The sequence below is a fragment of the Chironomus tepperi genome, unplaced genomic scaffold, assembly GCF_022539635.2.
Source record: "Chironomus tepperi strain 1889 unplaced genomic scaffold, CSIRO-AGI_Ctep_v1 contig_12, whole genome shotgun sequence".
Taxonomy (NCBI): Eukaryota; Metazoa; Arthropoda; class Insecta; order Diptera; family Chironomidae; genus Chironomus; species Chironomus tepperi.
The window spans coordinates 1607248-1623178 of record NW_027226134.1 but is presented as its reverse complement, the minus strand read 5'-3'; the positions used below and the strand labels follow the sequence as shown (position 1 = coordinate 1623178).

The 15931-nt window shown below is 33.2% G+C and overlaps 1 protein-coding gene across 2 annotated transcripts; it reads left to right on the top strand.

The window, feature by feature from the left end:
* The first annotated feature begins 454 nt into the window (after window positions 1-454).
* LOC139088718 (synaptotagmin-like protein 2) lies at window positions 455-15721 on the top strand. 2 transcript variants are annotated; one of them, XM_070637993.1, is made up of 4 exons: window positions 455-585; window positions 13353-14844; window positions 15177-15411; window positions 15526-15721. In XM_070637993.1, exons 2-4 carry the CDS (start codon window positions 13395-13397, stop codon window positions 15677-15679), a joined length of 1839 nt encoding a protein of 612 aa, XP_070494094.1. In that variant the 5' UTR covers window positions 455-585; window positions 13353-13394; the 3' UTR covers window positions 15680-15721. The 2 variants fall into 2 exon arrangements, with proteins under 2 accessions (XP_070494094.1, XP_070494085.1); XM_070637984.1 differs by having other exon boundaries at window positions 465-581.
* Window positions 15722-15931: the final 210 nt, after the last annotated feature.

The following is a 15931-nucleotide window of genomic DNA, read 5'->3' as shown; positions in this document are numbered from 1 at the left end:
CAGAGATTAAAGTCGATCGATAAAGGAAATCAATTTGTCACGAAGTAACTCTGCTGGAAATTTCACATTAATCCCAAAATAAAGTTTGTTCAATTAATTAAATTTTTGAAATTTTTTGGTTTAAAAATGGAAGAGATTATAAAGTAGAGCAAATATTGAGTTACCTGGTAAGTCATACATACAGGACTTACATGCTTGTATGTGTTGGTGCCTCTCACGCTCTCACCCCGACCATAATTCTCTCTCAGAATTTCAATTTTTAGACAGCACAAAACATTCTTGCACATTTCAGTTGAAAATTTACTCTCAACATTTACGGATGCAAGAGGAAGTGCAGTTAAGAATAAGAAGGAACTAAAAATTTGTATAATTATTATTAATTAATGTGCACAAATTATAGAAACTGAAAAACTGTGGCTAATTAAATTTATAAAAATTAAAATTAAAATTTAAAAATTGTGAAAAATTAACAAAAAAAAAAACTCATTTTTTTGACTTTGCGTGCATGCACAAAAGAATTGCAAAATAATATATAATTTTTGGATTAACTCGTTATACGAAAAAATAGACTATAACTGTGGGTAGGTAAGTCTTTGACTATTATGATTATTTGATACTTTTTTGGTGAGGGGAGGGATATAAAATATTTAAAAAATTTTCTTTGGTTAAACACTGAATTTATAATCAGATAATCATCTCTGCATGATATTTAACGTCCATAAATAATTGAGATCTGGTTTTAAGGACTTTCAATTCCATTCATCAACTTTTAATTAAATTCACATGGCTTAACTTGAGCTCGTGGTTCATTCTGATATCAAAAAGAGAAATTACCAACATGTCATTTTTCACAAAATTACCACCCATTGCGAATTTACTTTTACCAATTTTCCAGTCATTCAGTGCCTGTGTTTGCCAATGCAATCACAAAAATATACAAAAACAGCACCGATCCCATATGCGAATGATGTGTGAATATAGAAAGGGTGTCGGTGGTTTGGAACATGATGGAACATGAAACATGACTCAATTCATGCTGCTTCCTATTGTTTTCATTGTGACTGATTTTAATTCATCATGACTTGATATGCTGGTGAATTGTTGGAAATGACCAAAAATATTATTCTTATGGGATAGTCCACTCTAAATTGATTATGATCATCAAAAATGAGACAGAATGGCAGATGGCATGTAATTACCAGTTCAGGATGGTCGGGGATATAAGCACAGTGCACAAAATAAACATAATAAATAAGAATCCGCGAAAATCTCTTAAAATATTGCGATGGCATGAATTTCGGGAATAATAAAAATAATATTTATGTTTATTTAAACTCAACGGTGCGCATGTATATAGGCACATAGTAAGCAGGAGAGGACATAAATTGAATTTAATATTATTACCTCTAATCCTAAATTTTATCGGCAATTATAGTCTGATATTATTACTAGGAATTAAAAATAAGCTTCTTGCCCTTATTATCATAAAATCACATCAACAAATCGAGCAAGCAAAAATGTTGATTCCAACAGAACTTCCAAAAATAATAATTCAATATATTATAGGCTTTAATGTATTTTCATATATGAAAAGGAGTTTGTTGGCAATTCCAATGGCATTAACAGTTGAATAATAATGAAATGAAAGGAGTTTGACGAAAGAGTGAGCAATGCATGCACATATACATGCACGACAATGTTGTTGATGACAATATGAAAGGGGTGAAATTTAGATGAGTTTGAATTGCATAAAATTGATATCAATTGACATCAGAATAATTCTGCATGCTTCATTATGCTTTCAAAAAAATTGACGAATCTATAAAGGAATAAATAGACTAAGAAAAGAAGGTTTAAAGACTAATTTAAATTCGTAGCAAATCGAATCGAAGTAATTGCACATTTTCTCATGCATCTGCATGGAATAAGTAAGATTAAGGGTTAAAAAAATGCCGAAAGGAGAAGATTAAGAGCAGATTTTTGTGCAAAAAAAACTAGTTCGAGTAAGGATTAAGGAAGACATGACAATAAGAATTTACGTGTTTGTATACTTGCATCTCAATCTTTAGTTAATTGTCTTCAAAGGATCAAGACTGATCATCCTTGTATTAAAATCTTGAAGTAAAAAAATTGGAACAAGAACCGGTAAATGATGAACTAGATTTACGTTTAAGAAATAATTAAGTAAAGAGTATTAAGTGCTCTTAAAAAACATTCTCAAGATATTCAGCATCTCAGGTAATAAATCTCACAATGTTTGATGGTTTTTCGTCAAGACACCGCAATACTGGGAAATGTAACAAATGAAAAGAAAGGATAGACTTTAATTTATCATATATATGTCACAACAAGTCCTGCAACCCATATTAAAAAAATGCATAAGAGAACTTATGGTTACTTTAACATATTTATAACGTATAACAGCAGCAGTATAGGAATTCCTTCATGGGACAATAACCCTGACACAAAAAATGTGAAAATCTAATTTGAATTTCTAATTCCTTTACATTGAATATGTCTTTTAGTTCATATTTTTTTTTTTAATCAACGGATCATGTCATATCCTTTCACCATCTTAATGCATCATAAAACACGTAACCATGAAAATATCATTTACTGTCTTAGACATTGCATGTAATATGTGTCTTATGTGTGTGTGGCAGGGGTGGAGTTGATGGAAGGGAGGCAAGGATATTTAGGAATTTAATTATGTATTTGTTTATTTAATTAAGGACTGTTCACTTTGCGTACAACATTCCGAGACAACTTCCAACTGTGAATTTATTACTACATCTAGTGTCATCAAAATCCTCAAATCCTCTTTGATAGCCTTTAATATCGACAGCGTCTAAAGAAAGTGTTCAGAAGTGATGAATAGTTCATGTTTCTAATAAAAAAAACATTAGCTGTTCAGACCTTAAGGTCCATAGCGCATTTATATGCATTTCATTGCTATTGATAGTTTAATGAGTGAGGAGAGAGAGAAATTTCTAATATTTTGAATTATTTCCAGATCCTTAGCTATCTCAGAATCGCCCTAGCACAGCGCCGATCTTAATGATCTGAATAGCTAAAGGTTTTTTTTTTTTAATATCTCAGAGACTAACACATGCATCAGTAAGTTTTAAGTACTCAAGTTCAAATCCTACACGAGATAACTTGGTTGATTACCTCTTACAAATTGCATGTCCTTACATAGCGAGCTGTTTAAATGACGGCTGAGTATGTGAGCTAGTTGTGTCATCTTGTTAGTGTCAACCACTAACTAGGGAACGCCTATCGCTTCTAATTGTAATCTAAGCACGAAGTTGACTCAAATTGACTTTTCCATTCAATATCTGAGTCAACTTTAAGCTATGTACAACTTTGAGCCGTATGTACAATACTTTGATGAGCACCAATCTACTAAATACTACTGCATACTCAATTTGGAGTGAGCAACTTCTGTGCTTCGACACACTAGTGTCACCAAAAATTATTGGAAATCACATGAATCCTAAAACGTTTGCAGTTTCCATCTACGCTTACCTCCAAGGTGTGCCACGAAAATTAAAAGTTTGTCCACCATTGATTTAGAGCCATAAATCCATCAAAATACAGTTCTAGCTCTTTAAACCACAATGCATGACTCAAGATCCCATCCAAAAATTCCCAACAATAATCAGACAATCATCAAAAATTGTAAAAATTACTATTTTTAAGTGTCTGACCCAACTACATCCCTGACATTGTGGATACGTTTATTATATTCCTTTAATAAACTCAACAGTGTCGAATATTGAGGTATATAATATTATTGAGGTATATATAATATTCGAAAAACCATTAAAATGTAAGTGATGAGCATATGGCCGATGATAAGACCAAACAAAAACATTTAAAGAAAACGTAAATCCATGACAAAGGTCATTAATTCGAGATCTTATCATCAAAACCAGAAGGGGTTGATACAATGTTTATTTTGCGTTACAAAAGTAAATAAAAAACTATTTTCAATTCCTTATTTACAAAAGGAAAAAGGCCGAGAAAATATAATAGAAGAATAAGAAGTAATCTCGCCCCGAAGGAGAGCTACAACAACAAAAAAGCATGAAAAAAAGAAAGTGTCAAGCCTTTGAAAGAACAACCTCTAATCCTTGCAAATGAATCTCTTATTACAAATGTTTATGTTACGCCTGAAAAACAAATTCGACCTTTTTTTTTTCTATTCATGCCTTAATATTGTAACAATTTATTTGTATATGATTGTAAGATGGAGAAAGAGTTATGAGAAATGGTCATTAAAAGAAAAATTGTTTGTATTAGCATAAAAGGATGCATCCCGTCCCATATCAAATGTAAAAGAAAAATAGAAAGTAATGACTAAGGGGTTAATGAAAGGTCCTTCCACAATATAATTTATATTTTATTCAAATTTCCTTTTTCCACCGTCTTTTAAAGACCCCTCAAGTCATATTTGCTTTTCTACTTCATTTACTCTAGCCACCGTTTCAGGCATCAAATTACACTCGCCGCGCACTTTGACGCCCATAAAATAAATCTCATGTTTATTATTGTCCACTTGTATACAGGAACGAGGAAAGAATATTAAAATTTGAATTATTTTTATGATGTACTCAAAAGTCAACATGAAATGCAATTTTGATGGGATTAAGGAGATAGACACAAGAAAAATTTACAAACATTCACCTTTGTGTATACTTTTGTCAATGTCCAGCTACTGGTCGACTAGGGGACGAATTCCTTAATCGGAGCGTAAAATCTATTTTTGTCATCATCTTAAAGGAACAAAAAAAATGCATTTCTTGTGTACGGGAAACAATGGACAGGAAAACGATGCTTCCTTATTTTTGTTTATCTTTGTAAGAAATTGTTACATTTGGGAAAAGGGAAAATGTCCCCTAAATATAGCAACACATAAATATATATCCATTGATTTCTTCTTTCTCTTCCTTTCTATTGACAAGTTTCTATTTTTATGGAAACAATTGTGCAATTTTTCATTTCTTTCCTTTTTTTTTCTTTACAAAATTATTTTTGCGCAAAATTTCTTGTTGAGGATGAAGAGATTGAACCGAAAAACCGAGTGTAAATTTTTGCAGTCGATGTCCTCGTCCAGGTGTTTGATTCCTGTTCCTTCATTAAAGTTCTTTGTACAATTTTCAGTCTCTCTCTTTTTTCTGAGACATGATTGTGTGTGTTTTGCTCTCGTTTAAGGAATTGGTGTGTGGATATGTGTTGAATGTTGTCTTTATTATGAGAAGTTGCTCATGAAATTGTGCTTAGCTGGGGATGATTGGGAGTTATGGACATTATGGAGTTGGAATTTATGTGCATCTTATCTTTAGTGGACTGATTTTTGATTTGACTGGCTATAAGGAAAGCTCAGTTAAGAAATGCAAGCATGAATTTCCTGCATTTAAATGCTCAGTCTTGCAGTTGTCGACATAACCTTATTCTGAAAAGCACATGTTGACTAATCGATTCAAAATCTAGTAATACGACGATGTAACTCTGTCATGGTGTCGGATTTACATTAAGCTAGATTAGAGCTAGATTTTTGATAGATTTACCAATTTGTGATATTCGGATATTTAGCAACAATGCTGCAGACCTGTAGTTTTGAACGAATTCTAGTTGCAAGTCTAGTTCTACAATCAAAATTCCGATTGCTTCCGGATCTTCGCTTCGTGAAGTTACACATCATAACGCTGAAATTCATCTTCATTATTATCTATCTATGTCTAGTTCTAAAGATGATTAATGTCGTCTAGATTCCCTAGACTAGCCAAACCTAAAATAGCCTGTTCACTCGAGTGCATCATCTTTGCCTCAAATTATTCATTTTTATCTCTTTTTCGTGCTTATCACAACTATAAATCCAATTACTTACTAACCTACATACTTCGCTGGATCTACAAGTCAAGTGTGATTCATGGCCTCCCTTAGATAGCGATTGAGTCTAGTTCCATTGTTAGCTGCGCTTTTCCAATTAATAATACCAAATGCTACGCTGTTACTAATTTGAAATTGACAAGTAGTAGCAAGCGATAGAGCTAGCTTCAGGCGCCGACTGAGGGATGCAATGGATCATACTTGATTTGTACGACCAGTGAAGTTAGTAAGTAAATGCTACACTATGTCTATAAATAGTCTCTTTAAAAGACATCCAATGTTTCATCAAAAATTATGGACATCATACCCAAACTACCCCTCCTTAAAGGACGAAGATTCAGACAAGAATATTCACAAAATTTCGTACATTTCAAACCAGTTAGTGACAATAGCGAATTCCTTTGAAAATCCATCAAGGTCACTAAATCGAGTTACAATAACAAGAAAGAGATACAACAACATTTTTGGAACTGAAATTTTTGGAGGGTAACGAAAAAAAAAATTGAAAAAACTTTCTTCTTATTCTTTATCCTTTTGTTGCCATCTTCACCACTCGTTTCCTCTTCTTCTCACCTCATCTTATGTCTCCCGCCTTTTAATTTGCAAAATCTGCATTTTTTGTTCTGTAACAATTGCTTTTAAATTGAATATAACATTGTTAATGGTAATAAGTGTAACAATATATGTATAGACATACGCATATATATGAGGCAATTACTTCATGCATGCATAAATTTTTTCCTTTTTCTGCATCTTGTATTATTTATTTTTTTTTTGTCGTTGTTTGAAAATTGAATTTTGAGTTTTAAAGAAAGTAGAAACTCAATGGAATCACAATTGCATAGATAATTGCCAACAATTTTTAAAAGTTTACTGAATTGTAATGAATTTTAAAATACATTTTCTGTATCAGCATCTCTCATATATGCGATATTAAATACCTTCGAGGGGTTTGAAGGTCTATTCAAAAAAGAGATCATTTTCAAACCGCTTTTCAAGTGACTGCATGTGTAAGAATAATAAATTTTAGAACTAATCGAATATGCAGAAATTAAATGAGATTTTTTTTTTTCTTCTCTTCTTTTGATATCGAATTTTTGTGTGAAAAAGTATAAGTTTACAAATGAAATGAAATAAGCAGAAAAAAGTCTTCAACTGGAAAAAATAGGAACAATGAGATTGAGTTTTGATATGGGATTGGGTGATGATATTAGAGCATTTTTTGGATGATGTTGTTGTAAGGACGTTGACTGGGATGCTGAGCTATTAGAATATTGTCTGAAATACTATGGAGTACTTCCTATAGAATACTTTTGAAGTTTCTTAAACATAAAGCTAGTCCAGAGATCGAATCCGATGATTTTTTTAGTCAGCGGCGACTTAGCTAAGCGGAAATTTTAGCCGGCTAAAAAACGACTTAGCTAAGCCGATTTTTAGCCGCCGACCTAAGCGACTTCGATCTCTGAGCTAGACCTATAGTTGACCTGGACATTTCAAGTAACCTGAGTGGCAAAATACAGCAAAACTCACGTCATTAAAATGGATCAAAATCAGCATTTATGGTGTCGTCTGGACTATTTTGCATCTTATCGTTGATACGACGATGTAACGGTTCCCTAGTGATTATGTTGTACTGTACAGATTAGCTTCTTGAACGGGAGACTTCTTCTGGTGACGATTCTTTCGTATCTTAGCATCGTAAAGAAGTAATCCCTTTGATTTAGACCCAGAACTCGAAGTCTAATTGAATTTTACATGATTTTGAGTTGACTTTGGTAGAACTCGTTATAGGCGACATCTACGAGAGGCCATGATCATTGATCTGTACATGATTTTGAGTTGACTAAAGTCGACTTTTCAATCCAAAATATGATTCCACTTCAAGCTCTTCTTAGACCCAAAGAGTCCACTCTCATCTTAGTTTCTGAGTCTTGCATAAACCTCTGGTATGTCGTAATATACATTTTGAGTACCTTTGAACAACAACTAAGTCCATTCCCATACAATATCCCATCAACTCAACCAGTCAAACCACATTACATCCAACAAAAATAAATCCCAAGTAAACGACCTCCGCAAAAAAAGAAAGAACTTCAAAGTATCATAAAAAGAACAAAAAATGTTGATGGATCATCGATCATTCATTCATTCATAAAGGCATCAGTTCATAAAAAATAATAATGAGATTTTCAGCACAAAAAAAGACGATGATGATGAAAAAAAATTTCTTTTTCGGTTTTGTAAGACATACAGCATAACACAAAGGAATCAAAAAGATAGAATTATTACCCATGAGATTGTTAGAGTAAATTGGATCAAAAATCGATACAATGTTCTTATATCTGATGTACATTTTTTAACCATCAAAAAAATATGCTTTTTTTTGATCGATTCACAGCTGTCTTTAATCCATCAAGCGGTATTTTGATACTCTTTTTTATACTGCTCATTTTTTATAGATCTGCAATCCTTTTGTCTGTGAGATAACTCAACGAGTCTCTCGAGAATATCAAGATATGGACGAAAAACTAGTTGCTAATTTTACAGGAATAACTGAACAATTTTTTTTTATTTTATTCCAATTTCAATTGCAAAAAATTGTAAAATAAGTTGGAAAGGGTTAAAGCTATGTGCAGAATTTAAATAGCATGATATTGAGTTATTCAATATAGTGTAACGTAAAAAGGCCGTATCATTTCCCTATAAGAGTAGTTGTGACTTACAAGGACATGAGGAATCAAAATAAGAAGAAGAAAAAAAGAAAGAAAATAATAAGAATAATAATAATTTAAAAAGCAACTGCAGACGATGATTGTGAGCACCTGGCCTTAGACTTCTGGTCTGGAAGACGTATGAAGCAATTTCATTCAAGTCACACAAGAATATTGAGAGAGTGAGAGACAAAAACAATTACTTCCATATCCTTATGGATATATGTGTCGAGAGAAAATAATAATAATAAAAATTACGTTATTCCAGGTAGTCGAAAATAAACAGCCATACGACTACGATTGAATGAAATGTTTTTCTTAAATTAAATCTGACAATGGCAAGAAGCAAAAAAAATGTTTAATTTGAAAAGGCTCTGCTTGGATTTTTTTTCTTCTTCTTTAATTCTTTAGAAATTACGAATTGTACAGCAAAACACCCAACAATGGTGAATCGTTTAAAAGTCGAGCAGTTTGAATTATTATTGCACAATTGCATTTCTATGGAAACCAACTGGAAATCGCGCAATTCCATAAATTTTTAATAGATTCTTGTTTTTTTTCGGTCAGGATAAAAAAGCATGTTTAGTAAATTTTGTTACTTTTGAGTGACTAAAGCGCATTTTTTGCTTACTGGCTTGACTGTTGCCTCTCTACCAACAAGTTCCATTCATAATTTGCATGAAGAACTATCAAAAAAGATAGATTGACTCACAAACAGACTGTCGGACAGATTGTCGGACAAACTGAAGAAAGCATTGACTGACGGACAAACTGACGGACAGACTGACGGACAGACTGACGGACAGACTGACGGACAGACTGACGGACAGACTGACGGACAGACTGACGGACAGACTGACGGACAGACTGACGGACAGACTGACGGACAGACTGACGGACAGACTGACGGACAGACTGACGGACAGACTGACGGACAGACTGACGGACAGACTGACGGACAGACTGACGGACATACGAAATTCCTAAAAGATTGACGGACAACCTGATGACCGGACTAACAGACAGGCCAGCAAACCATATTAAATAGCAAAAATTTCCACAATTGCCCGAAAAAACCACTAAAAATAGTTGTAGGACATAAATTGGAACTGGATACAAAAGGCATTTAAAATTTATTATAATTTTATGATTATGAAATGCACCGAATTGCTGACCATATCGAATAATCAACCCATGTAGTCATGTTACTCAAAAACGCATTTCTCTTTATACTTTTTTTTTTATTACGTGCCATATGCGGGTCAAAGCACGAGAGCTACGGAGATCCCTTATTTGAAAAAGTAAACCAAAAAAAGGAGAAAAGTTATCGCAGTTAAACATCAAAAAAAGGAACAAAAAAAAATACATGCAATTACGGTATATGCCATGGAAAATTATCGAGATTAACCGTAAAGTGAATGCTGATAATTTCAACCCCGTGTTCCTGTTTCTGTTCTTTTGATAACTTTAATTGAATTCGAATTTAAGTACAAAACCACAAATGACAAATGAGAAACAAAGGTTGGCATTCAACCCTCATAATTGATGATTGAATAGGCCGTGTGCTACCATTTTTGCGGTTCTTTTAGAGCATTTATTAATAATATGCAGAAATTGGCAGTGCCATAAATTTTTTGCATGTGACTTGACTTTTTGCACGATTGACACTTAAGATAACGATGATTGTTCAGTTGAATGCTGGACATACCTGAGGGTATGTTAATGCACGATATTGTATAATTTGTGTACCATATGTCCATTGCATTTACATTCATCAAAATGGAACTGAATCATGAATAATTCATGGACATAATTTTTTCTGGATACAGTTGCTGTTCACTTGAAATGTTTCATTAATTTCCAATACTTTCTGTTGATGACGCTCGTGACATGAAACAATTTATAACGTTCAGCTCAATTGTGTCATCAGTCAATTGCTTTACATAATAATTTTAAGGCCATCTGGTTCCATCCACTAAAGAGAAATCCACGAGTGAAAGTTATGATGGTAAACAACAATTAATATTCATTGAGAATTGATAGCACTTATGTTGCTTATGCTGCATCGCGATACTCCTGTGCATATATACAGTCAGTAAACAAATAATTAGTGACTGTTTGACTTTTTTTTTTTTATTTATTTTCCACATGTTCGATTTTTGTTCCATTTTTTTTTGCCAGCCAGCATGATTCGATGTCGACATTTAACGCCTGTAAATAAATTCTATTTCCTTTTTTAAGAACAAGCAGCAACAACACTAAAAAAATGTAACGAAAAAACAGGTGCAGAACGAGCAGACTAAATTTAATAATAATAAAATGTGCATCGGAAAAGCATTAAAAGGAATGAGTCATAAATAAGTGGTGCGACTTAAGAGCCTTGAAGATCTTTGCGTTAACTAATTTATTGTTGAAAATTTTTATATTATTGGGTTTTTATTAAGGAACATATTATTGACAAATTAAGTCGAGTAAACATAAATGAATGAATTGGGATATTTTTTTTATCGAAGATGTTTCATGGGAGGTGCTGAATAGCTTGAAGTTTTGGAATTAGGAATGTTTTTGTGGATCTTGAGAATTTATAAGGTAATTTCTGGCACATGCTTAATATTAGAGGTCAAATTTGATTGAATTATTGGATGGATTAGACAGCTGAAATTGAGTTGATTGGCACTTTATTTCGAGTTGTACTTTGAGCGGTGCTTTGTATGAAAAGGATTAAAATATACCCGATCTGTGCAACATGTTCACCAGGTACGTCGTATTAACGGTAAGACGCGAAGTAGCCCTGTTGATATAGTAACGGCTAATATCGACGTTTTTATGACAACAATGCAGTTCACTGCTCGGGAAAATGTAATGACAGCTTAGCAGTACATGCTTACTTACTTCGCTTGCTGTAAAGATCATCTGTGACCCCATGTCCTCTCTGAGTTGACGTCAAAAACTTGCGCTATTGCTGACTGCCTTTGCCAATTACCAATAGCAAATGCTTCATCGTCTCTATCAACAGCCTCTCTCTAAGAGACAGATTAGCAATAGCTTCAAAGAAATTGGACTTGTATGGAGTCAAATGGAGTCATTAGAAATTACGTTACACTGTAGAATGTTTTAAAACTCCCTAATGATTGACATTGCCTTAATAAGTCTAATTTACTTACTTACTTCGCTGGCCGTACAAATCAACTATGATCCATGGCCTCCCTCAGATATCGCCCATAATTAATATGTCGCTTATAATATAATAAGTCTAACACTTTTGTACAAAACAGTTTAGCAGAGCTCGATACCGACTCAACTTTTGAATAGAAAATTTGACTCAACTACATCTAAAATTCCAGTCGTTGAAGTCGCTCTACTCTCTAAACTAAACAAGCACATGTTGTTCAACGTTCCATGTTCTTCCTTTCCCTATCTAATAGCTTAATATCAAATTAAAGCATAATTTAAGAAAATTGTATTTTCAAAACATGAAATCTGAATCACGAAACAAGTCGCAAGGTGTTCAAAAATCTTAATTAAAATAGAAACAATCGGAAGTTAGTTAGAAACTGAATTTTAGAGGTCGTTAGTAAATGATGTCTGATGGAATATGGAATGTCAGTCTACCAGGTAAAGAGGATGCTCTTGAGAGCTTTATGAGTCAAATATACTAATTGAGCATGTTAGCAATCGTCGTTTTCAGCATACTCTGCAGTTGAGAGCACGTTTTTTGCCTGCTGGGGTCTAAAATCAGGCATAGAGTCATTTATCAGGCTCTTTTAAATTCATAGATCACGTATTTAGTCCTTAATAGCACATATCATTGATAAATGCCCTGTACAATTCTCAGAAAACGTCTAAAAGGAGAAACTGAATCTCAAATTATGATTCTTACTTACTTACTTCCTTGGTTGGGGCGCACGGAGGCCCATTGCCACATTTAAAGAACGTCTGTAGGCAGCTCTTTCTTTCAATAAATTATGATTCACACACCTTTAAATCAACGACCACATTTCTTCGTCTTCAACGTCACTAATTAATGACCCCTCCATCAATTCCTCAGAAATCCATTCGCTCATCAAAAAATCATACCTCATGAAACATCATCAACGTCTTAAATCAATTAAGACCAAAAAAAAATCTAATTCACAAGAAAAAAAAATTGAAAATTAGTTACATTTTCTACCTTCATTTCCTTCCAAAACCATCGCAGCGTTGAATATTACTTTTAAGACATTAATTAAAAAAATTCTCATCTTGTAAGTCGTGTCTTGTTCTTATTCTTAATTCCTTCCTATTCCTTATTCATAATGGACATTTAGCTTGCGTGTTTTGATATTTAATGATATTTTAAGCACATTTAATGTGTAATAATGCATGTCTTCAACTTCAGCCAATTATGAACAGAAGCAAGTTCGTCATGAGAATGAATCCATGGACATACTTTTTAAGCCTTAAGGGAAGTTTTTTTGGATATTTTACAGTCGAATGACTTTCTCAACAAGTTTTTTTTGGAAATTATATTGATTACTGCTGGGAATTAATATTCATGATTATGATGTATGGACAGACATAGAAGTTGTGTCCTCAGACATCCAATTTCCTTAAAGGATATAATTTTATTTTCATCATGTTTTGATTTCCTTTGTGTCTCTTGACCAACCCTCATTTCTACAAATATTTACAATTACATCTTTATCGCTTTTAGGAAATCAAAGACAGGACATCCATTTACATTTTTCTTTTCTTTTGTCATTTCAGAAAGCAGCAATTGAAAGACACGGAAGTGAAGAAGTAAAAAAAATGTTAAAGTGGACGGTTAAAAAACGTCTCACTGACGATGCACTGAGTGTGTATGACGACAATGCAGAAAATAATAATAATAATGGAATTAGAAAAATTCATAGTCGAAGGTCAATGGGTGATGGACTGACTGATAATCATAGAAATAATAGAAATATTCGAAGACGATCGCTAGGCAATTTCCAAAATAGCAATAATAATAATAATAATAATTATAATAGTAATGATAAGGAAAATAATGGAGAATTGACACCAGTAAGGAGGATCCAAAATCGACAAAGTTCAACGCCATTAAATGACAGTAGTAATTTCCATAAAACATTCAAACGAAAGCATCATGTGATAGCACAATCAGAGAAAGTTAGAATAGCATCGCCAACAATGTCACCAATATCAATGGCAACAAGTAAAGATATTTTCTTTAAGGAACCTCCGACTGTGATTTTTCAACAAAATTATGCACCAACATTGCCATCATTTGATATCGAATATTCACCAACATCATTAATCATGAAAGCAGCTCAACATAATCCAATTATTAATAAGAGACAAGCGGTGCTGAATTGTAGTATAAATAGTTATGACAATAATGATGAAATTCCATGCAAGAGATTAAAATTTGATGCACTTGACATGTCATATGAATTTAAGCCTGAAATGGCAACAACATCATCACCATTATCCACGCCATTGACTGTAAGGAAGTTTCCTGACAATAAAATTCAATTGACATCAATTTCAAGTCTGTCAGATTCTGAGCCGTCACTAAATTCATCGGAAGTTGGTGACACGACACTACAACAAATGATTGATGATATTCTGGCAAGTGCAAGGCATGGAAAGAAGTTTAAGCAATGTTTTCCAAAAACTAAAGTCAATGTCCCAAAGCAGCCTGTCCATACCCAACGTGATCGTAATTCCAACTTTGTTAAACCACTCAGCATCGATTGTGACAATATGGAACAGAAAAGTATCGAAAAGTTGTTGTCAGCAAGTAAAATTGCACAAGCAGCTGAACGTACATTGATCATTGCTGACGATGCAGCTAAGAATGAACGAGAAGTGAGAGAGAAAACACCTCAAAAGACTGACATCGTTGAGACTGTAGACTTAAAAAATGACGAATCCTGCCATCTAAAGAGACAAAATGCTGTACGAAGGAAGAACACAAGCAATGAGAATAAGAATCGGAAAAAGTTGAGTGACAGTGACAAGGCTAACAAGGAGAATGTCCATCATGACTCAACAATTCAAAAATGCTTGAGTTTTTCATCAGCAAATTATGACGAAATTAGTGAAAAATTCAAGAGATCATCTGTTGCTTCCAATTCATCATCATCGTCAGCATCTTATGCCTCACAAACCAAGTTTGCTAAGAATTTACTGATGAAGGGGTCGTTGGAACTGGCAACGACTTGCGATGAGAATAAGAAGAAGATTTCAATTCACGGTGAGTGTGGTAATGTGTTGCCACAAATCTGTTGCTTTATTGATGATTGTTGGGAAAATTGGAAGTAAAATTGCGGACTAAGATTGAGTATTAGCTGTATTGAGTATTCAAGACTTGGGTGCATCCCAAAAAGAGGGTCATTCCCTAGGTCAGCGTCCTTTAGGACATTTCTAAGTCAGAATACTCAGTAGATTGAGATACCCTTTAAGAATCCTTAATTTTCGAGTCCATGTCCTCAAATTTGAATTATTTCCAATTTTTCCATCAAATTTTCATCCAAAATTCCTCTAAAAATTTAAACTAATGTCAATTTCCATTTCCAAAATCCACAGTTAAAAGATGCAAAAACCTCCAAAGAACAGACGAATCCAAAATCCACGCATATGTAAAGTGCGCACTAGTTCCGCTAAACACCGTCTGCAATCAAAATATATACCAAAGAACAGCTGTCCATAAAAATTCAACTTGTCCCGTTTTTGATCACAAATTCAACTTTGAAATCAATGGCATAACCGACTATGCTAAATATGTTCAAATAGCCGTGTGGCATAGGAACAGACATTTAAAGTAAGTATAACGGTTTTTTAAAATTTAAAAATATATTTTGTATCATGATAGTTGTGATACATCTATGACATAGAGATTATATATTTATGAATATTTTTTGTTATTTCTTTGCAGACGAAGTGAATTTTTGGGTTGTCTAATGATTTCCGTAAAGAACATAATAGGACGCAATATTCAAGGATCCTTTTTACTACAACCTCAAATTTGTTTATCGAGTCCTTCGCCACTCATTCCTGAGGCGGAAGACAGAATGTTAAGCTATTTTTAAGGAAAAAAAATGTTATTTTGTCGTTACCATCGATGGATATTACATGCATACCAAAAAAAAACTTTTAATAACATTAATTTAAATATTTTTGTTTCTATCAAAATTCAAAATTTAATATTATAGACCTTTATTATGAAACTGTGATATGTTTTAATAAAGTTATGTTTGGAATAAATTTAATAAAAAATATGAAAAATAATTCCTGGTTGTCAACTCATTTATGACCTTCACTTATTACGTTACGCAAAAAAA

Coding starts and splice junctions, on each gene's coding strand:
- LOC139088718 (XM_070637993.1), top strand. CDS start 13,395: ATGTTAAAGTGGACGGTTAAAAAACGTCTCACTGACGATGCACTGAGT. Junction 14,845..15,176: donor GAAGAAGATTTCAATTCACG/GTGAGTGTGGTA, acceptor CAAAATCCACAG/TTAAAAGATGCAAAAACCTC. Junction 15,412..15,525: donor CATAGGAACAGACATTTAAA/GTAAGTATAACG, acceptor ATTTCTTTGCAG/ACGAAGTGAATTTTTGGGTT.